General features: G+C 36.5%; 1 protein-coding gene across 1 annotated transcript in view; it reads right to left on the reverse strand.

Moving 5' to 3' along the window:
* The window catches only part of ACTR2 (actin related protein 2), a 62,340-nt gene that overhangs the window by 35,695 nt on the left and 539 nt on the right, over positions 1 to 26,106 (reverse strand). Inside the window, exons 2-3 of the mRNA XM_027865169.1 lie at positions 6,508 to 6,618; positions 748 to 963 (exon numbers count right to left, since the gene is read on the reverse strand). Of these exons, the coding sequence (XP_027720970.1) occupies positions 748 to 963; positions 6,508 to 6,618 (327 nt within the window). The remainder of the gene's footprint in view (positions 1 to 747; positions 964 to 6,507; positions 6,619 to 26,106) is intronic.

Consider the following 26,106-nt stretch of genomic DNA (forward strand, 5'->3'; position numbering starts at 1 on the left):
TTAACTTAAATGCTAGCCATTTCCCAGAAAATAACATCTCTTTATTCAAGACCCTTTAAAAGAACATTGGTTCACAATTCTGTTAACCTTCAAAAAAGGAAGTGTAGCTATGTTTAAATTAGTTTAAGATGAAGTCACCATTGGGCTATTAAGTACAAAGAGAAAAACTGAAGAAAAAGCAAAAATTTGAACATTTCAGAGTTAGTCAAAAGTTTAAAAACAAGTCAACTTTTCATTTAAAATGGCTACATTTAAGAAAAAGTTACTAGTTTCATCTATACTCACTGGAGTAAGACAAATTTACCTTATACATTATATCTAAATATTACTAACATTCAACCTAACAAATATACTCTTACTCAAAATTTTAAGGCTTTGGTTCTAATCTTGGCTTTGCCACCACTGAGAACGTGAACTTAGCCAAGACTTTGAAGGGCAGTTTGATCTATTGCAAAAGCAAAGGGTTGAATCAGATTCTCTTTTGGACCTACTTGGGCTCAAAATCTTTCACTAGATCTCTGTGTTTAAAAGGCTACAGAAATATAGGAGAATAATCACCCCCACTGTTGATGACTTGGACTTTCTTTATTCCTTTTCCCTTTGGCTACTTACCTTTTTTGGAAAGTTTTTCACATCTTCAAAGTTTGGGGAAAAAGGCAACGCTTATGGGATTTCTATGCATTTTTTTTTTAATTCTGAAATTCTCTCACAAAAAATGTATATACATAAATCCCATTTTAAATTTACCTCCACAATCTTCTCCCTGTTTTTTGTTGGGTTCATAGGAGGCTCCGTAAGCAAGATTTTACAGTTTCTGGTATCTATGTTAAGTTTTTCTGGTCCAAATGTATAGTCCCACAGATGCTTCATATCATCCCAGTTTCGAACTATGCCATTTTCCATAGGATAATTAACTTCTAACATTGATCGCAATTCACTTGCCTCATCGCCAACCATAAGATCCTAAAAATCACAATAGGAACATGTTAAACTATTCAAACTTTTATATACAAGGTCTTAGAAAATCACATTTCTTTTATATTTTAAGATACTTAACATGAGTAAGACAATCCCTGGTTTACTGCAGTACTTTCAAATATACACTTTCCCTTCAGTTTTCAGGGTGACATTAAACTCTGGCCTTTCAAAAGCACTTTGAAAAGTTTAATTTTTGAATGGCAGATTTCAATGTATAACATGGTTTAAAACAATAAATTGATCTTACCTTCTGTTCTTATGATCCCAAAAGAAAGGGTTATTAGCATAGATAAATCCTACATTTTGTTATACTAAAGGGCTTTCTGTGTGGTTTAATCTGTTGCTTTTGATCTAATATCTAAGTAGTAAGGTGTGTGATAGATTAAGTAACACATAAAGGGGGAGAAGAGCTGATAGAAAAATGTTCAATGCATAGAGCATATTGTGTATACTGCTCTTGTCACAAAAATGGTAATAATAAATATTTGAAGGATATAGAATAGTTAGGTAAAAAAAGAGGGACCACAATTCTGTATCAGTATAATACATATTTACGGCAATTTATATTTTCCATGTGTATCACAAAAACAACAAATTTCACAAATCATATCCCTATTCCAGCCCAAAACAGCATTTCAATCTAGAATTGAAAGTTTACAGTTAACTTCCCAAATGAGTATTAAGGGAATTAAAGCTTAAGGGAAAAAGCCCCACCTCTTTCAATAAGTATCCCCAGCATGAACAATAATGTAGATCTCAAAAGCATTTCAGAAAAATGTAGTATCACACACAAAACCCATTATCTCTATATGTACTCTGCCTCTAATTATACCAGCCTTAAAATTATCCAACTATAGAATATTATAATTTGTGGGAAAGAATTACAGAAATAAACTTTTTTTCTCCAATGGTTAATGACAAATGAGGCAATCTCAACAAAATATAAGGAATCAGTAACATTGTTTTTTTCTGAAAGTTTTTTTCTACTTTTCTAAAATACTCTTTAAGGAAGAAAAAAACAACACTATTAAGAACACATTCAGTCTTAAGATTAGGGAGGAGAATCCCATTGAAAAATTAAGATTTTCAGCAAATTAGCTGTATAAACAAGAACAATTAACAAGAAAAAGCTGAAAAGGAATTCCAACATATTTATCAGGATGCAATAAAGTTACAGTGCTCACTTATTTATGATTGGCCCTTTCCAAAACTGAAGTATTATAAGTGCTTTGATTCTTTAAACATTTTAATACTTCAGTATCACTCACAAAAGATAAAAAACCAAAAATTAATAAGTGTGTCAGCACTTGAATCCTTAAGGTACTCAACACTCCTATGGAAATTTAATCTTAATTTTAACACATTTTGGTACACATTATCCCATATTGTACACATTTTAAATGGCTTATTTAGGACAATCAGAAGAAATGTAGAAAAACACCCAACTTCTCAGGAGACCTAGGTTCAAATACTGGCTCCAACACTGTATGACTATTCTCTAATCAGTTTCATCAACTATAAAATAGGAACTACAACACTGGCACTTTCAATTCTATGAAAAAAGCACTTCACAAACCTCAAAGTATTATATAAAAGCATTATTAAGGACAGCATGAATCATTTGTTTTATTACTACTCAGTAAAATGATCATGCTTTAACATTTCATTAATCTAACTCTACGTACAAACTATATTTCATTCATTTTAGGAAAAGTCTATCCCAATATAATGGTGTGGATTCTCTTAATCAAGTCAACATCTTATTTTAAAAACATTTAACATTAACTGAAAGAAATTTCTGAATGAACAAAATTATCTTTACCATTCCTCAGCATATAGGGAAATTTGGAAAGGAAGAAAAGATGCAATAAAAATGTGAATGAATAAATGTAAATTATATATGTTAGTTATACTTATCTTTCTACGATGTTTGTTTACCTATGACTGAGATTTTAACATAATACACGATAACGTGAAGTACTCTTCCAAAGAGAACCTCAACTTCTTAAAACAAAACCTACTGAGAAAATTATGCCTCCTGCCCTCAGACCTTAGAAACAAGGTGTGAGTTATTACTACTCTCTTGACAGCAGTAGTCTTCACTGGGCACTCAAGCCTAAAACATCACCTGTTGCCTGAAAAGAATTAGAAATTATGGTAACTATCTGAAATGCCTTAGAAAGATGTTAATACATACAACAAGCAGCAAAAATTATATTTTACAAACAGCAGGCAATGTAAATTCCAATTACCAATAAGAACCATTCTGAAATATGCAACTAAATTAAAGTCATAAGATTCTAGACAATCTCAATTTTGCAAAGAACTTCAAACACTAAATAAAAAGCACACAGAATGTTGTTATACATTCACCCTGTTCTTTATAAAAATGTTAATAACATTTGACCTGATCTTAATCTGTACCTTTTTAGATCTTTAATACTAAATTTTGTCACTTATTTTGGGCTAAACCTAGGTATTCCCCAATCTTTTTAAACTATTTGATATTTAATAGGAAACTAACATGACAAAGACCAAATGCCTAAAATGCTTTGTACAATCACTAGAATCATTCAACATTTATCTTATCACATTTTCATACAATTATCATTCTTAATTTTCAAGTGGAGGGGGAAAAGTTAAAATGTAGACATTTTAAAGTCTTTAAAAATATTCAAAAATAAAATTAGCAAATAGATTAAATAAATTTTAATCTCAAGGAAATGGAATAAAAGAATAAAACAAATCTTCTGGGGATAAAGCTGTATGGTTCACATGAAAAGGTTACTGCACAACTGCATTTATTTGGAAAAATGAAATAACTATTGATTGTTGAAATTCTTATAAGCACCCTCTTTTTCTTAGTCACAGGCTTGTGGTTCCTATATTCCTCACTAGCGATAACAGAAAAATCCAATCAATTTGTCTTCTTTCCTTTCCCTCTATTTATATTTCACTTGCATATTTAAATTTTACTCTGATACTTTGCAGATGGCATAGAGTATGATCACTATATATAGGTTATGATTAAAATGTTTAATTGAACACAGTCATGTCAATTTAACTTATTTACAACCTGAAAATTCTACTAATCCTTTTCACTATGTAATCCTGCAAATAATCACTTAAATTCTAATATAATGCACACCACATTCCGTTTTAACTATTAAATTTTTCTACATGGTAGACAAAAAAAAGTCAAAACTATGTTAGTGATTAGAATGTTTGGTCCTTGGTACATGTCCCAATTAGAAAAAAGCATAAGACTTAAATTAGTTGCCACTAAACTGAAGCAATGAAGGAAAAAAAAGTTAAAAAAAAAATGAATGAATGTATTAAAAAAATTATGGAAATATCCCCCCTCCCAAATACTAAGGGACACAAAATAACAGCTACTGGTCCCATAAAGCAAAAGTGGAAAACAAACAGAGCATGGTATAACCTCACTTACCATCTTGTTATTCTACTTCAACAGGTCAAGAAAGGTGAAGAGAGAGAAGGTAGAAGTAAGAGTCAGAAAGGCCTAAATAAAATCCTCACTAAAAATTTTAAACACACAAGCAAGAGAGACAAATTAAGTAGAAGTCAGATGCAGTACTGCTATGATTTTACTGAGTTAATAAATCAGGGCCAAATTAACATGGTCAGTATCATCAACCCTAAAAAAGGAATAGTTGGTTCAGGCACCTTATTTATAAATGGAATTTGCTATTTATGATTTAAATTTCGAGTTTCTTTCTGTATTAATAACCATGTTAGTTGAAAAGGATGAAAAAGAAAGTATCCATCAAACATAGGAAATCTCAAATTCCAAGCATGCCTCCAAATTCATTAATTAATGTTAATAACATCTGATTTTCTGAAAGTTATATAAAAAAAGAAAACAAAAAGACTCTCTAGGTAGATAGTTCAAAGCTATATTTCTGGTTCCTGCATGGAAGCTTGAATTAGTCATTATCCCTTTTGCCACATTTTTCTAACCTAAATTATATGATATTATAGTTTCAAGAGGCATGACAAGTTCATAGACTGAGCCAATGGAGAACAAAGTAGGCAAACCTCGTGAGGGAAAACCCCTCTTCTGCTAATCATTTTGCATTTATAGCAAAAGTCATGGAGAGAAGGAAGACAGGGCCCATGACCACTCCACAGCCTTAAATGTAAAATGAAACATTTCCTAGAATTAGGACATGTATGTACAAATATATGAACATGCTATTTGAAGATAAGTTATAACTATACAACATATACTGTTTAAATATGGCAAAGTAGAAATGGCATTCTTTATTTCCAATTAGGTATATCATTGAATAAAAAGGATAATATTAATTTCAGTTTAAAAAAGAAGGCAGCCATATTTTATCACAATCAGTAAATGCTTAACTTATGTGATCATAATTATGGCGAAACTGAAATTAAGATTTAATTTTCAAGATGAATTCAGTCAGAATTAAAGAAAAAAGGTGCTTGGAAAATAAGGCATCATAATCACAGAATGCTAAAGCTGTAAGGGACTTTAGATAGAAACTAGTCTAGCCATTTCTTATCTCAAACAACTTATTTCTGTTTTAAAATCCACTTCTACTGCTTCTATTGTTATAGGTTTCTCTGGTGATTTTTGTTCTTATTTTTAATATGGAGAAGCAAAGTCTGGACTAAAGGCCTTAAATTTTACATGTTATTTAAGATTTAAAAAAAAGTTATGTTAGTACATTTATTCACTGAGCTAGTAAATAACTTAGCAAGAGAACAAATACCTATTATACTGAACTGTAAATCTATACTTTACTGTAGACCTCCATCTCCAAAGACTGACTGCATCCTAATCTCTAATTCAAGTGACTTGGTGTTCTAATAGGACCCAGAAGTCTTACAAAAAGACCACATCAATAAGACCTACAACCCTGGCTCCTTCATGGACAACTCTCAATTACTGCTCCTGAACTCTAAGGGCCATAACATTCTATATTACCTGCTTCCTATCCCCACTCCAAGACTAAGCTAAATAGTACACCAGAGAACCTTTGGGCAAAAGCCAAATGGAAGACATGCATAGCTTCCTCCTAATGCAGAGTATAGGAGGTTGGTGGTATTAGCTGAGCAGAAGAACATATAAGATTTACATGGCGTCCAAAGTTTCCACAGTTATACTGTGAAAAAATACAGGATCAGGCCACAAAGCATTGAAAGAAAATGCACAAGTCTCCAAAGAAGCATTTATATAACAGCAGTTGCCCTACAAAACAGAAAGATAGAAAAAGACCTTTTGAATTTAAGAACAAAAGCATTCTAAAAATCACTCTATTGTGCAGCTAGGATTAAAACCCTCAGTAGAATATTAAGCATTATATACAGAACTTAATAGGTATTTTATTCCAAATATATGCCGTAGAGTCACGAAGTAAACAAAATTAGATTTAAACTGACATTAACGCTTCACTTTGCTGATCACTATGTTTTGTTTAACAAATACTGTTATTTCAAGTTGCAGAGATTTCATTCCTGATTTACTTATAAATAAAATATTACCTTGATTTCAATGTTTCCCACTTTGGTGGTTGATCTGATAATAGGTCTTCCAACCAAAGCTGGAAAGATGTGTTCTGGAAAATTAGAGCCTGCATATCCACATTTGACAAACTGAAAGGGAAAAAAGAGTATGTTAAACACAAAATATGTACCACTTCCTAAATCCTTTTTAGAATGACTATTAGACTGTTATTATTAATATCAGAATATTAATAAAATGCTTTTACACACATTACTTTATTTGAATATAGAATGCCACCTTTCAAGAGTGAAACATTACTAAAATATATAGTAACAACAGAACAGAATGGAAACTTTAATTATAATCCTGACTCTTGTGGTACCTTTGGCAAAGTATTCCCTTTCATATGTGGATCATTATTTATCATTTACTCATACTGTCTGAACCGAGTTTTATGTGGCTAAAAAATTGTCTAACCCCAAAAGCTTACTGTAGAGGTAAGACTGACCTTAGAGATGCTCCAGGGAAACCAGATGGTTGTAAGAAATGCTTAGGTTCCACCCAGTGCTCCTTTTAGGTCCCCTCAGGTCTTATTTTGGGTCCACCCCAAGCTGGTGCTTTGAGCTCCCCAAAGAGATTGACTTACTTACTGATATACATCTCATCTCAAACTGTCCTTCTTTTGGAGACTACCTACTGCCTAAGTGAGATCAATCAGGCAAATGTCCATACGCTCTTTTCTCAATTCTATATAATGTAACTTCACAAACACTTAAGGAGGGAGCCACCCTTTCTTTCCAGCTCTCTCTCTCTCTTTCTCCCCCAAACAACCTAATAAATGCCTTCCTAAAACTACTTCAGATTTTGGGGTACATTCTCGTGAATAACAATACATTTTATACAATACCAAAAACCCCATAACAACAGCTCTCAGGGAATTATAAGTTAGTGTATAACAGTCTGCATACTTCTACATGTGAACCAGTATGTAAACACCACTGAATGAATATTTTAACAAAATATTTAAATATCCTATTTAACAAATAAATATTTAATTCCCCACAAGACTTCTGCTCTAATGCCTCATCATCTATCAATCCCTGAGTTCTCCACATACTAGCAAAACACAAGACCTGGCAACTTCTGTCAACCAAGCCAGAAAAGCTTCTACTATGATCCCAGAGACAGTATGGGTCTGCTGTCTGTGATCTAGCCTTCTTCTAAAGTATTGACTCATTATCTATCAATCAGTAAGTAGTTATCAAGTGCCTACTCTGTGCTAAGCATTGTGCTAGCTGCTGATAATACAAATAAAAGACAGAAACATTTCCTACTCAAAAGGAGCTTATATTCTAATGGAGAAGGGAAATATATATCATATAAATATATACAGCTGAAATATAAAGTCATATACTTTATGTGTATAAAGTAGTTAAATACAAGATAATTTGGGAGGAAGAACACTAGCAGTTGGGAGAATGAGGAAAGTCTTTAAGTAGACCTGATTTCTGAGTTATGACTCAAAGAATGAGAAGATTCTATGAAGCAGAGATAAGGCAAAAGTGATTTCAAGGCCTGTAGGACAGCCAGTACAAAGGCACAGAGAGGGAGAAAGAGTCTTGTGTGAGGAACAGAGAGAAGGCCAGGCTGGATAGATCAGAATATGGGAGAGGGAATAATAATCCCAATAACTCTATTAACATGGGTTTTTAAACCTTTTTGTTGTTGTTATGGAAAGGGGAACTTGGAAGTCATGTACAAATTGTCCCAAAGATCAAAAGGAACATAATTTACAAACTGTATCATATAGTAACTAAAATTCACATCCTGGTAGTAAGTACTGAATCAGCAGAAGTCATTTCAATGCTGCTGTCAGGGCCTCTGGTCCTACAATACGTAAAACTAAGACAAGTTCCAGACATTCACAGTAAGAAAAATTGCTGATAACTTCTGAGATGATGTTAACTTTAAAGTTTTACTGACAACTTTGAGATGGTTTGGTTATGGTAATGAACTAAACCCAAGGTAGCACAGATAAGAGTTAGTGTGTTTCTCAAACTCCTGCCCCCCACCCCAGCACTCATCCATTTCCATCGGTTCTGTGCTACCAAGTATTTCCAACTCTAATCCTTGCTTGCTTACTAAGTGATACCCTCTGCCTCTTCTCCCCATCACTGCCAGCCTTCCTTCACTGTCCAATCCCCTGTCCCCACACCATTTGCTTCTGTACCCCTTTTACCACTTGTCTCTGTACCTTCTGTGCTGTTTGCCCCCCATACCCTCTGTGCTTATTAAAGTGTGATTGCTGTCCCTTTTCCCACTGCCAGTGTGGTCTCTCCCAGAGAGCACCCAAAAAAACAGGCTTGCCTGCCCCCATATCATAATTCATAAATTATCAATTCATTTTTCAATAAGCTTTGCTAGGATATCTAAATTTTGTGCATAGGCTTGCTTTTTCACATAAATCTCTCATTTAAAAAAGCACTTGCTTTTAAATGGTGGGTATAGGGGATATGAGGGGTCTGATCACCTCCACCCCCCAAAAAACCCCTGTGAACTTCCAAACTAAGTCAGATGGAAAGAACAAATTAAAATTTTAAGGATGTAGGAGACTTAAGCATGTTTGAAAATAACAAGAGCCATTGAACAAAGGATGCATGAAGATGACAGGGAAGGAATGATTACAGGGACAAGCTTCCAGACATAGATAGGGATGACATCAAAAGTTCACATGAAGGAGGTGGCTTTGGCAAGAGAAAAGTTACCTCCTTTATGACATTAGAGAAAAGGAGTGAATGGGAAATAACAAAGACGGGTATTGAGGAGTAAAATGGAGCAGAAGATATTTGCAACTGATGGCTTCCATTTTCTCAGTCAAGCAGATCATGAAGAAGATTTAATACAATTTGACAACTGATTAACCACAAGAGGTGAAAGAGAGAAAAGGTGAGTAATGTTGGGGAGAGTTGGAGGTTGGTTATGTAAATGTGAGTTATCTGCATAGAGATTATAATGGAACACTGGGGAGTTAATGAGATTGCCACGGGAGAACTTATAAAGAGAAGGAAGGCAAAGTAGGGCAGTAGAAAGGTCATGGTGCTCAGATAAGTCATTTGACTTCCCTGCATCTCAGTTTCCTCAGCTGCAAAATCAGGAGATTGGATTAAGGCTTAGGACAGAGCTTGGGGTACCTCATGCATAAAGGGTGATGCATGGATGATAATTCAGCAAAGGATTCTGAGAAGGGACAGTTAGCAGGAAAACCAGGAGAGAATAATTTCATAAAAACCTAGAGAAAATATAGGAAGAAGAGCAAGTGTCAAAAATGGGAGTAGAGGGGCAGCTGGATGGCACAGTGGATTGAGCACCGGCCCTGGATTCAGGAAGACCTGAGTTCAAATCTGGCCTCGGACACTTGACATTTACTAGCTGTGTGACCCTGGCTAATCACTTCACCTCACTGCCTCACCCCCTCCCCCCAAAAAAACAGTAGAGCAATCAAAAAAGATGAGAAAAGGTCACTGGATTTGGAAACTAAAAGATTAGTTAAAATAATTGCAAGATGTTAAGGAGTAAATTAGAGTTGAAAAATAGAGGCAGTAAATATAGGTACATAGATGGCTTCTTCTAGGAGTTTCTGAAAAAAAAAATAGGATAAGTTAGATTGGGGAGATGAAAAGGACAATCAAATATTTCAGAAAAGGAGAGAACTGAACATATCTATAAGACAGAAGGGAAGGAACCAGGGGAACAAGAAAAAATAAACATTAGAGAGAAAGAAGCTCCCAGAGATGGGAAAGGATAGGATCAAAGATACAAGTAGAATGGTTGAGCAAGAAGGGCCACCTAATTCTCAGAATAGAACAAAGAAGAATAGAAGGGGGAATAAAGTTAAGGAGATATAAGGCATATAACCAGAAAGAGGAAAAAAAAGGAGCCCACAATGGAAGACCTCAATTTTCTGGGTAAAGAATCACAGAAGGAGAATGGTGGAAAGTTAAAAACACTGTCACCTCACAAAACAGTGACAAATAACAAGGGAGAAACAAATCTATAGAAAGCTGAGGTTTCATGTCAACTGAGCAAAATCACCAAAAATATTTATAGGTGACATCAGAGGGAGGACAATAAAGAAACTCAAATCATCTGTTTTCATCATCAAAGATAGGTGACCTTCCATATTTGGGTTCTAACACTTACTGCCTGATGGGCTATAGACCTAAGAAGAAACTGGCTGGACCTGATCAAGTACACAGAGAGGAAATCTATATTGGAGATGACAACTTTGAAAACACTGAAAGATCAATTTTCAAAATCTCTCAGGTAGGAAAGGATACCAAGGGTGGAAAAAACTTACATTATTATAATATGTATGTGTGTGTGCGTGTGTGTGTATGTATATGGCATCACCAATTACCAAGAAATGTCTTTTGTCACATTTGAAAAAGAGGAGACTTTAGGGATAGCAGGTTGGTGCAGTGAATAGAGCACTGGGTCAGGAAGGCCCGAGTTCAAATCTAGTTTCAGACAATTACTAGATGTGTGACCCAGGATAAGTCATTTAACTTCTGTGTACCTCAGTTTCCTCATCTGTAAAATGGGGCTAATAATAGCACCTACCTCCCAAGGTCGCCTGAGAATCAAACAAGATATCTGTAAAGTACTTAGCACAGTGCCTGGAACATACTAGACACTTTGTAAGTGCTTGTTTCTTTCCTTCCTATCTCTATAAAATCTTTACAAGAATGGTTTCCACATGTTTTAGGATTGTTTTTCATGATATAAGAAAAAGGAACAAGTAGAAATTTACAGATAATTTTCTACGGTACATAACATCTTCCCAATCACACAGCTGACTGAAAGGAGAAGAGCAGGGGTGGGGAACCTGTGGCCTCGAGGCCACGTGTGGCCCTCTAGGTCCTCAAGTGTGGCCCTTTGAATACAAACTTCACAGAACATATCCCCTTAATAAAAGGATCTGTTCTGTAAAACTTGGACTCAGTCAAAAGGCTTCACCCAAGGACCTTGGAAGGTCACATGTGGCCTTGAGGCTGCAGGTTCCCCACCCCTGGTGTAGAGAGAATACAAAGTCTTGCTGTTTATTGGTTATACAAGAGCGCTGAAGAGATAGATCAAAGCTGCTTACCAATAATGTGCCTCCCATGTATATGTAGAAACTGTAAAAGATTTACTGATAAACACAACCACAAAGATAACTTTGTTCAACAATCCACTGCTATAAATATCAGAAGGGGAATAAAACAAGTAAAATTTGTTCAACAAAGCTATTTACCATCAACATGGGAGATATCCTATGCAATAATAATAGTAGTAACAGCTAGAATTTATATAGCAGTTTAAGGTTTGCAAAATGTTTTACATATTTAATTTACTCATTTAATCCTCACACCAACTCGGTGAAGCAGGTGCTATTATCATCCTCATTTTAGAGATTAAGTGACTTGCCCAAAGTCCCACAGCTAGTAAGTGCCTGAGGCAGAATTTGAACTCTGGCCTTCCTGTCTCCAAGTCCTGCGCTCTTATCCACGGCACCACTCAGCTAGATGGTGCAGGTGAGGTCTTCCACATGCTCTTTCTGTTGATGACACTGTGCCAGTCGCAGAAAGTTCCAGAATACTACAGAGCTTCCTCAATGCAATCCTAGTCCCCTGAAAAGAGAACGGCTTAACAACTCATAGAGAAAAAGTCAATAAAGAAAACCTGCTGTTCTATTTAGGAAGTACAATCAGATGGGGTCCACCAGAAGTTGTGTATACCTACATCTCTCCCACACATGAGCCCATGTCCTGGACAGGCATCACAGCTGGTCAATGAGCCAGACTTAGACTGAACAGGAATAGGAAAGGAAAAGGCTGGGTTGTATATGAGAGAGTTGATCCCCGATCTTTCCTCACCCCTAATAAAAAATACATCACCAACATTCTCCTAGTGATGTTATCTGGCTGCAAAAATAGAATATAATCATCTCCAAGTAATCAAAATTGTGTAGAACCAAAAAGGTAAAGGAAAGAAGGTTAGCAGTTATAAGTAAGCTATAACATATTAAAGTAAATTTTGCAAGAAGGATGTGATGCAAAAAATACCATCCAGGAAATGTATAATCATAGGCACTGGGTCAGTTAGGTATTAAGAAAAGGTATAGATGGACTGTAATTTGCACCGGTGGAAGAAATATCCAGTGATGAAATACAACAAAGTATTTACTAAAGCTTCTTCCAGCAACCCATGGTTTCATCTTTATGGGTATTCAGTCCACCAACATAGATCACTCCTTTAAACAGCTTAACGAGTTGCTGTGGCCAAAAAAATTAATCACCTGGTGCTCAACCTTCTGATGAGGTTCTCCAACCTTGGCAAGTCTAGCCTTCAACCAGTCAATAGAATATCTGAAAAAGTCACCAGGTAGGGAAGATGAGGTAATAGGAAGGGGGAGATAGAAAATGTTTGAAATCGAAAGTCATATAAAAACAAAAGACATCAATTCCAAAATCATGGAATGGAGCTTAGTCCTGGGTCTGTAAAATCAGTGACAAACTCTGGTAGGACTTATCTAGTAGGCTACCTGGTGACTTCCCCACCCAGTAAGTCTTCTTTTGGAATAAAGATTTTTCAAGGAAAAAAGAAAAACATTCACACACATATGGATGGCATGCACATGCAACATTCTACCTACATAGTCCCTCACCTTTCCACTGAGAAAAGGGAGGTACAGTCTCATCTCTTCTCCATCTTGATCCCATGATAATATATTTGGATAACAGTTTTCACGGAAGCACTTAATAATATATGGTCACAATAGTTTTTTATTTAACTGGCTTATTCTGCCAAAGATGTCAAAAACTTGATAATAATCATCTAGTTAACTCTTACAATAATAATATAAAGATATGAGAACACTCAGGCCCAAAGGAGATTAAATGATTATAGTCTAAATAAAACCAAGGGTTTTCATTCTCATACTCATACAAGTCATTATTTACTCTTTTTCTAACCTCCTACTAAATCATTACCTCATTTACAAAAAGGGAAAACACCTGAAAGTATCATATTTCTAAGAAGACAGTAGTAAGAGCTATTTGTTCTCATTCTAAGATTCACCTAATTAAGCAATACTACAGATACAAGTTGATTGATTTTTGCCCCATCTTATTACGTAAAACAAACCAAATGTATAGGCATAAACAAAAACCAACTGACCAGTATATAATAAGAATTTACAATGTGCATATTACCATTATAGTTATTCTTTTTGCTAAATGGCTACATGCATCATTCATTAATATCTCTAAATGCCATTTGCAAATTCTCCACATGTAACATATGAAAACTCAACATAACAGAACTTGGAGATCTTCAAAATCCTCCACAGCAATCTGGTTAAAGATTTCGAAGACATCTAAACATAAATAGCTCAAGCTACACTGCCATTTAGAATTCTACTTGGCTTTAACAGATGGGGATGAGATGTGTCAAAGTCATGCTCTCTTCAACAGACTAAATCTTTTATAAAAGTCTGTCTGGAAATTATTTCTTTTATGTACAAAACACTAAAGGAGGTATTCCCTAATGCATTATAGTTATTAAACCAGGACTGATTCACACACATTCCTTCTTCCAAAGCACACAAGGACCCTACCTAAGATTTACTAAAAACAGCATTAAACAAATTCTTCTATTTCCCTACAGTTTAAAATAAAGGCAATTCTTACTGAGACAAAAATTAAGAGTAATAGAAATAAAACAAGAGAAAGTATTTGATTAACCTCATCACTCCCCAGACTTCTTTGCATCAGTTGGTACTGAAAGACCTAGGATTTACTTCCCAAATCAAGGTTATTTTTGCACTAAAGAGGCTTTGATTACTTGGCTTTTACCCTCAACTACAGGAGCTAGCCTGACACTAGTTACTCTTGACTTTAACTGAAACAACTGGCCAAAAACCAAAATGGGAGGAAAAGAGGAGAGAGAGAATCTGTTCCCAATTTACTCAAAGATTTGTTCTGTGAAGTTTGGATTCAGTCAAAGGATCGCACTTGAGGACCTAGAAAGCCACGTGTGGCCTCGAGGCCCCAGGTTCCCCATACTTGTAATATAGTCGATGCTGGCTAACATCAACATTAGCAAACGCATATATAAATGTAAATACTTTAGTACCTTAATTTATAAGCATTTATTAATCGCTTACTATATACCAAATATTGTACTAAGTGCTAGGACACAACTAAAAAAAGCAAGACAGACCCTTCTCTCAAAGAACTAACATTCTAACCAGGTGAGACAATACAAAACAAAGTTCAGATGCAGGGCTGATGAAAAGACCTATAAGTCCTCAATGTACAGCAGTAGATTAAATGGCCAAGTTCAGGGGTCCTGAAAGTATATGAGGTGGTCAAATGACAGTGCAGGGAATAGAGGCAGGGCTGATGGAAAGGCCCAGCAGAACACTTGCAGGGTAGATGATAAGACCTGATGGTCCTCCATTTCATCACAAGGAAGAATTATTGACTCCAATCTTATCCAAGTCTTGTGAGTAGTCTAGGACCCTAGATGAAGGGAGAAAGGTTGCCCAGCAGTGGGAGATCTTCAAAGCTATTCCAGATGGGTTACATTTTTTTTTTTTGTCAGTATGGGTCTTTCCTCCAAAAACCCATACCATCACTAACACTTACTATTTGATCTGGCAGTTTTTGTGGCCAAAAATTACCTCGTGGCCTACCTGATGATTATCTTCTATCAAACAACAGATACTTTTCACTGGGCTTGAACCTCAATTGTTCTGGCTTTCTAAGACCTGTTAGAGTCTGTACTCTACTGGCACAGCCTTCAAGAACCCCAGGGTCACCTACATTCCACAATAAGAGATTGGAATAAGACTTCAGTAAAATATATGCATTAAATTATAATTATTTTAATATCATACTTCTACGTTAACCCCAAGTTAGATACATAAACTAGATATAAATACAAGAAGGGTCAAATGCCTCTGGTGATTTGGTAAGATGAAAATGGTTAGCTTTGATGGGTAAGCTATATACATGCCTATCCTCTACAAGGGCAGCTATCTTAAGAAAAAGAAAGATATTTGAGGTGGGTCTGAAGAAAAAGCAGCTACCACGAATAAAGCGTAAGCGGTAGAAGGATGAAGAGGATAGCAGCAAAGCAAGCAAGAGAGCTCAAAAGGTTCTTGCAATTTCCTCATCCTAAGTGACATGAAAGAAACAGTATTAATTAATCAAATACCTACTCTACTGCATGCCAGGTACTCAGGATACAAAGACAAAAAACAGAACAGTTCCTGCCCTCAAGGAGTTTATAAGCTATTGTGGGAAACAACTTACATACATACAAGTATTTATAATACATATACACACACAAATACAAGGTAATTTCAGGCAGTCAAATTCACACCAAATCAATAAACTTACATTACACCTACTATGTGCCAGACACTGAGCTAAGTTCTGGAGATACAAAGAAAAACAAAAACATGGTCCTCACCCACAAGGAGCTCACAAGATGCAAACAACTATGCACATACATGACATATACAGCATAAATGGAAGGTTATTTCAGAGAGAAGGCATGAACAGTAGAGAAGCCTGGGAAAGGACTTGTATAGAAGATGAGATTTGAAATGAGTCTTAAAGGAAGCCAGAAGGTAAGGATAAGGAGGGAATGCAATCCCTAGATGGGGGACAGCCAGCAAAAAAGCAGCCTAGCAATTAAGCATTGTGGGAAAAGAACTGAAATGGAGCCGGTTTTGCTGGATAGTCGGGTATACTGTGGGGAGCAAACTGTTAAGAAGCATGGAAAAGTAGAAAGGGAGAAGAATGAAGGGCTTTAAAAGCTAAACAGGATTTTATAGTTGATCCTAGAGGTAATTGAGAGTCACCAGAGTTTGAATAGAGAGAGAAACACGGTCAGTCAGATCTGTGCTTTAGGAAGATCATTTTGGCACCTGAGTGGAGAATAGACTGGAGTCAAAATAGACATAAAGCAGGGAGATCAACCAGAAGGCTACTGCAATAACAGCTTATGTATGTAATAGTCCAGTTCTTAAGGTAGAGGGCCTGCACTTCCTCTGTTCTTGTTCTGATTTCTGACCTTACCACTCTACTGAAACCGCTTTCTCCACAGTTACCAATGATCTTTTAGTTGCTAAATCCAGTGGCATTTTTATACACACACACACACACACACACACACACACACAAAGTGGCAACTTTGTGAGTGGACAGAAGGGGATGTATATGAGAAATGTAAAGATAAAAATGACAAGATGTAGCAACATATTGGACACGTGGGGTAAGTGTAAATAAGGAGTCAAGGACAACATCATGATTGTGAGCTTAAGGAACTGAGAAGATGCTGGTGCCCTTGGCAGGCATAAAATAGTTCATAAGACGTGAGGATCTGGGGGAAAAAATAATGAGTTCTGTTTAGGGCATGCTGAGATAAGTATGTCTACAGGCTGCTTCCAGCCGCCTAAAAATAATGTATGACAAGCCTGGAAAGGTAGGTTGAAGTCTGTATTTCATCATAGAGGCATTAGGGAGTCACTGGAGTTTACTATTAGGATAGCAGCATAGTCAAACCTATAGTTTAGGAATATCACTTTGGCTGTGATGTGGGAAGGGAAGAAACTTGAGACCGGGAAACTACTTAAGTTACTGCAACAGTCCAGACAAGAAGTGATGAGAAATTCATGGGGTGGGGGTGGGGGATTGGAGGGGAGGACAGGGGAGTGACCACGTTAGTGGAAAGAAGTAGACAGATGTAAGTGATGCTGTAGAGACAGAATTGACAAGGCTTAGCAACGGGTTAAGTGGGATGAGAGAGGGATGAGCCTCTGCTGACTGAATCTGGAGGTATACGGACAGCTAAGGCTAGGCCTTGAATGACAATCCCACAAAGATGACTGAGAAGCACCACAAAAACTCAGAGAGGAAAGATTACACAGGAGAGAATGGTCAAAAGTGTCAAATGCTGCAGAGAAGTCAAGAATGATGAGGACTAAAAAGTGCCACTGGATTTAGCAACTCAAAGATCATTGGAGAAAGTGGTTTCAGTTGAGTGGGTAAGGTCAGAAGCCAGACTGAGAACAAAGGAAGTTAAGGGAAGAAGTGTGTATGACTTTTTTTCCCCCCCAAGGACACAGGAGACTTAAGCATCTTTGTAGACAGTAGAAAATGACTGAGTAGATAAGGAAACATAGAAGATTAGTAAGGGGAAGATTTAAGGGTAGTCTATAGGAGATGAGAGGGACTCATGATTACAAGTAGAGGGGCTGGCTTTAACAAGGACCACCACTTCATCTGCAACTAGAGGACAGAATGGAGTACAATGACAAGGACTTTTTAGATATAGAGTAGAGGAAAAGATGGAGCTTGAGGTCCATGGTTTTTATTTTCTCAGGAGAGTATGAGGCAGAGTTCTCTGCTGACAGGGAAAGAGAAACATGGTAGAAGGTTTGAAAAGCCATTGAAGAAAGTGAGTCACTAAAGGAAGTTATGGTACCTTGGGAAAAGTTAAGCTTTCATGGTTTTAAAAATTCATTTATGGTTATATGTACATACAACTAAAATGAAAGAAGCAAATTGATTCGCATTTGTAGGAGGGGATCAAATTTATGGCCTGTTTTTAAATAAAGAGGTTGGCTAGATAATTATTCAAGTTGCTACTCAGACAACTAAAAGCTGGGTGTTTTTAGGTCACCTATGTACAATGCTTAGTCAGAGAGTCTAATATTCCTAAAACTTAATTGCTTGGAAAGCTGCAAGAGAAAAGACATTTTCAAATTTGCCAAGTTTAAAGATAAGAGAGTACTAAAAGTGGAAACAATTCAGACGGCATTTTTGAAGTTATCTGAATTTCTACCTGTTCAATGAAAAACTGTATCTGTTTTAATATAACACTCCAATCCAAAATAACGAATACTTGTTAAATTATTACACAGCAAATGTATTCATCACACAATGGCTGACATTTGATTTCTTTGGGATACTCAGTCAAAACCACTCAATAATCATTCTTTGGTACACATCTTTCACTTCAAATTTTAAAATTGTTTCAAAACTACTATAACAGGAACATAGTTTAAAAGAAAATCTCTACTTTAAAAATATATACTAAGCCCAGGTAACTCTCTTTTCCCATCAGTTGCCCCGCTTAGTTTCCACTTCATATAACATCAGGCTCCAGTCTTTTCCACAAACTACTCTCCCCTGCTTTCCAGTTTCTTTTTGAGTGTGGTCTTCCTCCCACCCCTTAATTGGGAGGTCCTGAAGGGAAGAGACTGTCTTTCTTTTTCTTATTTGTATCCCTAGGGCTTAGCCAGGGACATAGTGGCTTAACAAATTTTACTGAACTGAATTGAGAGCCTAAAGTCATGTACAAACCCTTAGTAAGTATTAGAGCAAAAGACTCTAGAGAAGGGACTCATAAATAAGTAGCCGCCAACCGCCAGTCCCCTTCCCCCTTCTCCCTATCCCCCAGCCTTGCCCCAGCAGCAAGGAACAGTTCCCCTACATGAAACCATACAGGGATTGACAAGATAATTTTTCATATGTAAGAAAAGAATGGAGATTTTAGAAAATTTGTCTGTTACCACTAAATGCAAGTGGCAAAATTAATGTACGGTACCTAATGACTTGTGTTAGCTCGTGTATGAGTTTAAGCTGGAAGGGATGTGTGCTAGCTTTAATGTACACGTGTTAGCTCCCAAATATATATGGTAGCTTCCATGTTTGTTTATGTGCGCACTTGAGTATACTGTAAATTTAACATTTTAAAAATGTGAATATATTTCATTTATAAAAACAAAATTAAGGTATATTTATTATTACGTGTTAAAATTAAATGAGACACTTTAAAAAAAAAAGAAATATATACTAAGGAATTTTGAAGGAAAAAAAACCCCACCAACCTTCATTCTTCCTGCACCAAAATCACAATTTTTAGAAAGTGTGTAAAAATCACAACTATTAATTTGTAAAATGAAGAAAATAAGCCTTGATCAAACCATATTTTGTCACTTTAATCCTTAAAAGGCAAAATGTGACATGGCATATGCTTACAACCTTCTCATTATTTAAAAACTTAGCTACTAATTTCCCCTGGTGAGTGCAAGAAGGCTGTGTTTAAGAAATAGATTTTACCATATATAGTTTCCTCTTCATAGCATTGTGGTTGAAACTGGCTCTCTTACTTCCCACTGAGTCATCAAATGGTAAGAACATTCATAGTCTATCAAAGTCTTTCAGGCAAAAATTAAAGAGTATTAGCTACATTAGCTCAAAAGAATGTTTTATAAGAACAAATTTAAATCTTCTTTTTACTTGTCTTTTTTCTTCCATTAATTTTATCAGAATAGTCCTTTTTCATCATTTTAATCAGATAATGATCAAGATATCATCCTATAATCCTATTTGTCCCAGAAAATTTAGAATCAAGAATTACTGACTTTTACCTCAAAGTTATTCTTATTCAGTGAATCTCCTATCAGGTGAACCAGATCACAGTTTTATTTCAAACAACCTCAATATCTCCATACAATCGGCAGAATCCCTAAAAGAAACCTATTCACAGCTAAATAATAGAAAATTCATACCCTAGTAGATTACTTCTATAAACTACTGAAGTTCACAGGGTGGTAACCCACAGGCAGCAAAGTTCAGAGTTCAACTACTTCTTGTTGAGTATTTCAATTGAGTCTGACTCTTCATGATCCAATTTTGGGGGGTTTTCCTGGCAAAGATACTGGAGTAGTTTGCCATTTCCTTCTCCAGCTCATTTAACAGAAGAGGAAACTGAGGAACAAAGGGATAATTGCTTTGCCCAGGGTCACACAATAAGAGTCTGAGGCCAGATTTGAATTCAAGAAGATGAGTCTTACTAAGTCTACACCTGGCATCCTATCTATTGAACCACCTAGTTGCCCCTACTACATAAGGATTCCTTAATGAATCACACAGCATTAGAGTTGGAAGTGATTTTGGTGGCCCTATGGTCCAACCCCATTATAACATAGCTGAAAAGAAAAGTGGTGATCCAAACTCTGCTTGAAGACCACCAATGATTCTCTTAAGGCAACCCATTCAATTTTGGAGCAGTTCTAATTGTTAGGAAAAATTTCCAGACATCAAATCTCAATTTGTCTCTTTGCAAGTTCCAAACATTGCTTTGGTTCTGCACCCTGGGGCCAGACAAAACAAGTACCATCCCTCTTCCACATGAAGGCCTTTCAAATATTTGGAGGGGGCAGCTAGGTGGCACAGTGGATAGAGCACCAGTCCTGAAGTCAGGAGGAGCTGAGTTCAAATCCAGCCTCAGACCAAACACTTGACACTCACTAGCTGTGTGACCCTGGGCAAGTCACTTAACTCCAATTGCCTAAAAAAAAAACAAAAACAAAACAAATATTTGGAGACAACTATTCAGTCCCCTCTCAGTGTGCTCTGCTTCAAGCTATCCATCCCCAGGTCCACCTACCAATCTTCAATTGAAACAGACTCAAAACCTATGTAGCCAAGAACAGAGGGAATGCAGAAAACTGGGGGGAAAATTCTCATAAACAATGTCTCAGACACAATGTGACTGGGTCAGAATATTGTGGTGGTGTAGGAAATGATGAGCTGGTGGATTTAGAAAAATATGGGAAGACTTGAATTTACAAAGGAAGATGCTGTATTCAGATACAGATGACAAGGGAAAATAAACATAATATGGCCTTACATATATGCACTTGAGTGTATATATGTGTATGTTTATGGATATCTATGTATATGTATGTAAATTTGTGTACATATATGTGTGTATTTACATGATATGTAAAAATATGTCTGTGCTTAATTGTAACCTTTTTGGGGAGGGGAAGGGGAAAAAATAAAGTAAAAAGTGCACAGCAGAGGACAAAACAAAACCCTATAAGGAAGCAAAGATGGACAGCCTGGAAAATAATGTGTTGTATTTATTATATAGATTTTCTTGAAATGAAATTTATTGCTTTATATCAAATACTCTCTAATGTTCTGCTGTGTATATGGCAATTTTTTCTTCTTTTCTTATTTTGTATTTAAATTTAAAATAAATCTTAAAACTTAAAAAAAAAAAAAAGACAAAAGGCCCTTCAACCTCCTAGTGGTCCTCTTCTGGACAATTGCTAGCTTATCAATACCTTCTTAAACTGTGATGCCCAGAACTGAATACAAACTCCATATAAGCCAAGTATAGAGCAACTCACCTTATTTCTGGAAGCTGTGGCTCTCAATGCAGCCCAAATTATATCACCTATTTTGAACAGCTACATCACCCTACTGCTTCATACTGAGTTTGTAGTCTACTAAATCCTCCAGATTTTTTTCAAAAACAAACCAAAAAAAACCCCAAACTTGCTAACTTTTCCTCTTCCATTCTATGATTTGGAAGTAGGTTTCTAATGAACTCAAATCTAAGAGTTTGCATTTACCCTACTGAATTTCATCTAACTAGATTCATCCCAGTGTACTAACTTGTTGAGATTTTTTTGGATGCTAACTGTCAAAATGTGCTAACTATCCCTCTTAGCTTTGTGTAAAGCCTTCCTGATCTCCAAATTGGAGAGAGGTCAGAGTACAGATTCACTGGGCCGGCCAACCCTTGTGATACCACTTTAGACAGCAGTGTTGGTCAAAGGGCTAGGATATTTTGGAGAAGAGGGAGAGGATAAGCATTGGTATCCTCCTATGCGCCAGGCACTGTGCTAAGCGCTTTACTAATATTATCTCATCTGAGCCTCACAACAAACCTGCAAGGAAGGTGCTGTTTTTACCTCTACTTTATAATTGAAGAAACTGAGGCGAAAAGATGTTAAATGATGTGCCCAGGTTACCACAGTAAAATACATAAGTGTCCAAGACTGCATTTGAGCTCAGGACTTCTTGACTATTGGCTCTTCAAGTACCATCAGCAGCCTAGCTGAGAGGTATTAGTTTCCTTTCTCTTTGCCTTGCCCTGCATGCTATACGGAGTAGAAATAAATAAAAATGGAAAAGTAAGTACTACACTTTTTCCCTACCTTGTAACTATGAAATGCTTTGGCATTTTTAAGCCCGGCCAATATTCTGATAGTTTTATACTTCAATGGAGTTATGATTTCATCTCTTCCAATGATGTGACTAGAAATCATCCATGCACCCTCATTTCCTCCCATATATCTGCCACAAAGGGGCATCTGATGATCTGGAGACCTACTTCTCATTTTCCAGGTATCAGAGGATATCAATGAAGTGCAATGGCAGGCTATCAGTTACTCTTCGTTCTTGAATGGCTTACCTTTTTTGCTTTTCCTGATCATGTATTTCTGATTACATCCTTTACTACAAGGCCTTTCCTCAGTCATTTCTGGTTTGGAATGTGCTGCATCCTACCCCTGCCTACCACGTACCTCTTTGCTGCCTTTTGGATTATCCTCCAATTCAATAAACCACTGAGTGTGATTATATATGACTATGTAACATCACAATAAGCCTACTGGTATTAAAAAATAAGAGCTTTTGTTACAGGAAAAAGCTTGGAGATTGAGTAGTGCAATTGGAGGTGGACAATTTAACAAACACAGTCTAGCCCATTTCTCCTCTTCAATTCTCAGCACAGCTCATAATTGTATTAAACTTTTTTTGTATTAACTTTTTTTTTTAAGCATCTTTTAAGTGTCCAGTCAACTCGTACAGGTTAACATGGATTCTTGCTCTGTGGCTTATTTTCTTTTACTATGTGATCAACGGAGAGAAGCTACAGGTTGCCTATCAAACTGCATAGCACTCTGGGAAGGAGGCATTCTTTAGGTTTCACTATGTGAACAGTTAAAATTGAACTTTCTAAGTGATTTAGAAGGCTCTGCAATCTTCTGGGGTTTGATAAAATCAGCACATTGTTATCTGCAAACAGAAGCATCTGGAGGCAAAAGACCTGGCCAATAGGTACTAAAAAATTACCAAACCTTGGTATAACCCATCGCTAAGAAAACTTGAGCGAATATTTAACTGCATATGAAATGTTGTTCTGGAATAAAATCAAGTTAAAAGCAGGGTGTGATTGACTTACTAGACTGTGTAACTCTAAAATGTCTATATCTAAAGCTTATAGAAATGTTAAAGTATGCCCAAACCTATTATGAGGCTATCAATACTACTTCATTACTAGTGTTGGTTCTTTCTTCATTTTAAACTAATTAATGCATTCATATTTGCAGACACTGGCAATTAGTTTCAAAACAGATCAATTTATTTACTAAATCATTTGTAACAGAAAATGAAAGGAACTAGATTTTTAAATTGTATGTTATAAACAACCTTTTCCCCTCAAAATGTGACTGGGGAAATGAGTCTTAAATGTATAATTCATTGTGCTTTTTACACAATGGACTTTCCAATATCAAATTTAAAGCCCATCTCTGATGATTTCTGTTGTTCAATCATTTTTCAGTCTCATCCAACTCTTTATGACCCCATTTGGGGTTTTCGTGGCAAAGATATTGAAGTGGTTTGCTATTTCCTTCGCCAGCTCATTTTAATAGATGAGGAAATTGAAGCAAACAGGGTTAAGGGACTTGCCCAGGGTCACACAACTAGTAACAGTCCAATGGCCAGATTTGAACTTGGGAAGATATGTCTTTCTGACTCTATCCATTGTGCCACATAGCTGCCCAGTATCTCTAAATTTTATTATATAAAAAAGAAAGTAACTGTTCATGTGTTCCTACACTAACAGAAAGTAAGAAATAATTTGATTTACACAAGTAAAGAGTTCAGCAGCCAGGATATTGCCAAAAAGCAAAAAATTGAACAGACCTCTGAGAAGAAATGTAGCACAGGTATAGAGAGTTGGCTCTGAAGCCTGAAAACTTGAGTTTGAGTTCTGCCTCTGACACATAAACGGCTGACCCTGGACAAATCACTTAATTGTCCCTCTCAATCCTATCTCCTGGCTGCTGCTAAGAATCAGCTAAAATCCATCTTCTAAGAGAAGTCTTTCCTGATCTCCCCTTATGCCTTTTCCCTATTAACTATTTTAAATTTATCTTGCATGTAGTTTGTGTGTTCATAGTTGCTGACATGTCATCTCTCCCATTAGGTGTGAGCTCTTTGAGAGCACGGACTATCTTTTGCCTTCCTTCGTATCCCCAGGGCTTAGCACGGTCTGGCACATAGTAAAATATGCCTGATTGACACTAAGCAGCTTTCTGAGACAGGAGTTCTTAGTTTTTCTTTTATCATGGGCTGCTTTGGCAGTATTGGTGAAGCATATGGACCTCTTCTCTGGTAAGGCTTTTAAATAACTGAAAGAAAAGCTAAATTTCAGTTAGAGGTTGGTGAAAATAAAGATAAATTTTTTTCCCATTCAACTTCATGGGGTCCCCTGAATTCAATCCACCAGGTCCATGAACCCCAGATTAAGAATCCCTGCTCTAAGACTACATGTAAATTACAGAGAAGGTATCAATTTGCATTGTCTGCAGAGGGAATTTCCTCATCCAGAAGTTCTATATGCCAATGAACTCCCATCTACTTACTATCTCTAGCCCTATATAAATCTCTAAATACATATAAAACATTGCTTTCTGAACATTACTGTGAGTATAGTGGAAATCAATCTGATAATCCTATACTTCAATCTTCTCCTGTGACAAGATCAAAATGAAAGTGTCATAAGAAATCAGTGTATTTTCTCAGTACAGTTTATATGTAATAGTCCCTTTAAAAAGCTACGGCATCACTGAACGAACTACATAATTTAACAGTGATTTCCGACCATATTTTTTTTTTCCAGCAGCCCATATGATTCTAAGAGACAGACCTGTGTAACATAGAAAGTAATAAATTAGAAAGCTGGGTTCTAGTCACAGTGATGCCACTAACATGTGGTGCTACCTTGTGCAAGTCACAACGGCTTTGGACTTCAATCTCCTAATTTATAACAGGTTTGCCTATGTTAATTTAAAGTTCATTACATTCTCGGCAGCATAATTCTAGAAGAGTTTAACAAAAAAAATTTTTTTTTAATTTAATTCATATACTAGACCCTACTGGGAAAGAGAAGTGTAGGAAGGATGACAAAAAAACAGACATCCATTGGTATGCTGTGGCAACCTCAAAGAGTTGAGAACGAAAAACATAAAAATCGCTGGAGGGACACATTCCAAATAAATCGTGTTTCAATCTTAGAATGTGTTCTGATTTTGCTACCATTTAATAAAAAAAAAAAAAAAAAGGCAGACCTTCCCCCCTCCTAAAAGGAGCATCTGGAAAAAAGGGAGAGGTGAATCCTAACCCGTTTTTACAATTCTCTACGTTTGGGGATCTTATTTAAGACCTCACTCATTTGCAACTTGCAGCTAGGAGAAAAAGAGGAACAGAAAGGGCTCGGTAACTTCCCCCAAGGTCATCCCCACCCCGGCCTTCGGGACTTCTGCAGCCCTTGCCCCTAGGGCTCTCTCCCACTCAGGCCCCTAACCCCCACTGCCCCTCGGGCTCCGAAGTCGGGCAACTCCCACTCGGCTCCCTCCCAGGAGCCCCTCCAGAACGCCGCTTCAAGACGGAGGCTGCAGCCCCACTTCCTTTTTCACCCCCTCGCTTCCT

Source organism: Vombatus ursinus, unplaced genomic scaffold (assembly GCF_900497805.2).
Source record: "Vombatus ursinus unplaced genomic scaffold, bare-nosed wombat genome assembly UNPS02014778.1, whole genome shotgun sequence".
Taxonomy (NCBI): domain Eukaryota; kingdom Metazoa; phylum Chordata; class Mammalia; order Diprotodontia; family Vombatidae; genus Vombatus; species Vombatus ursinus.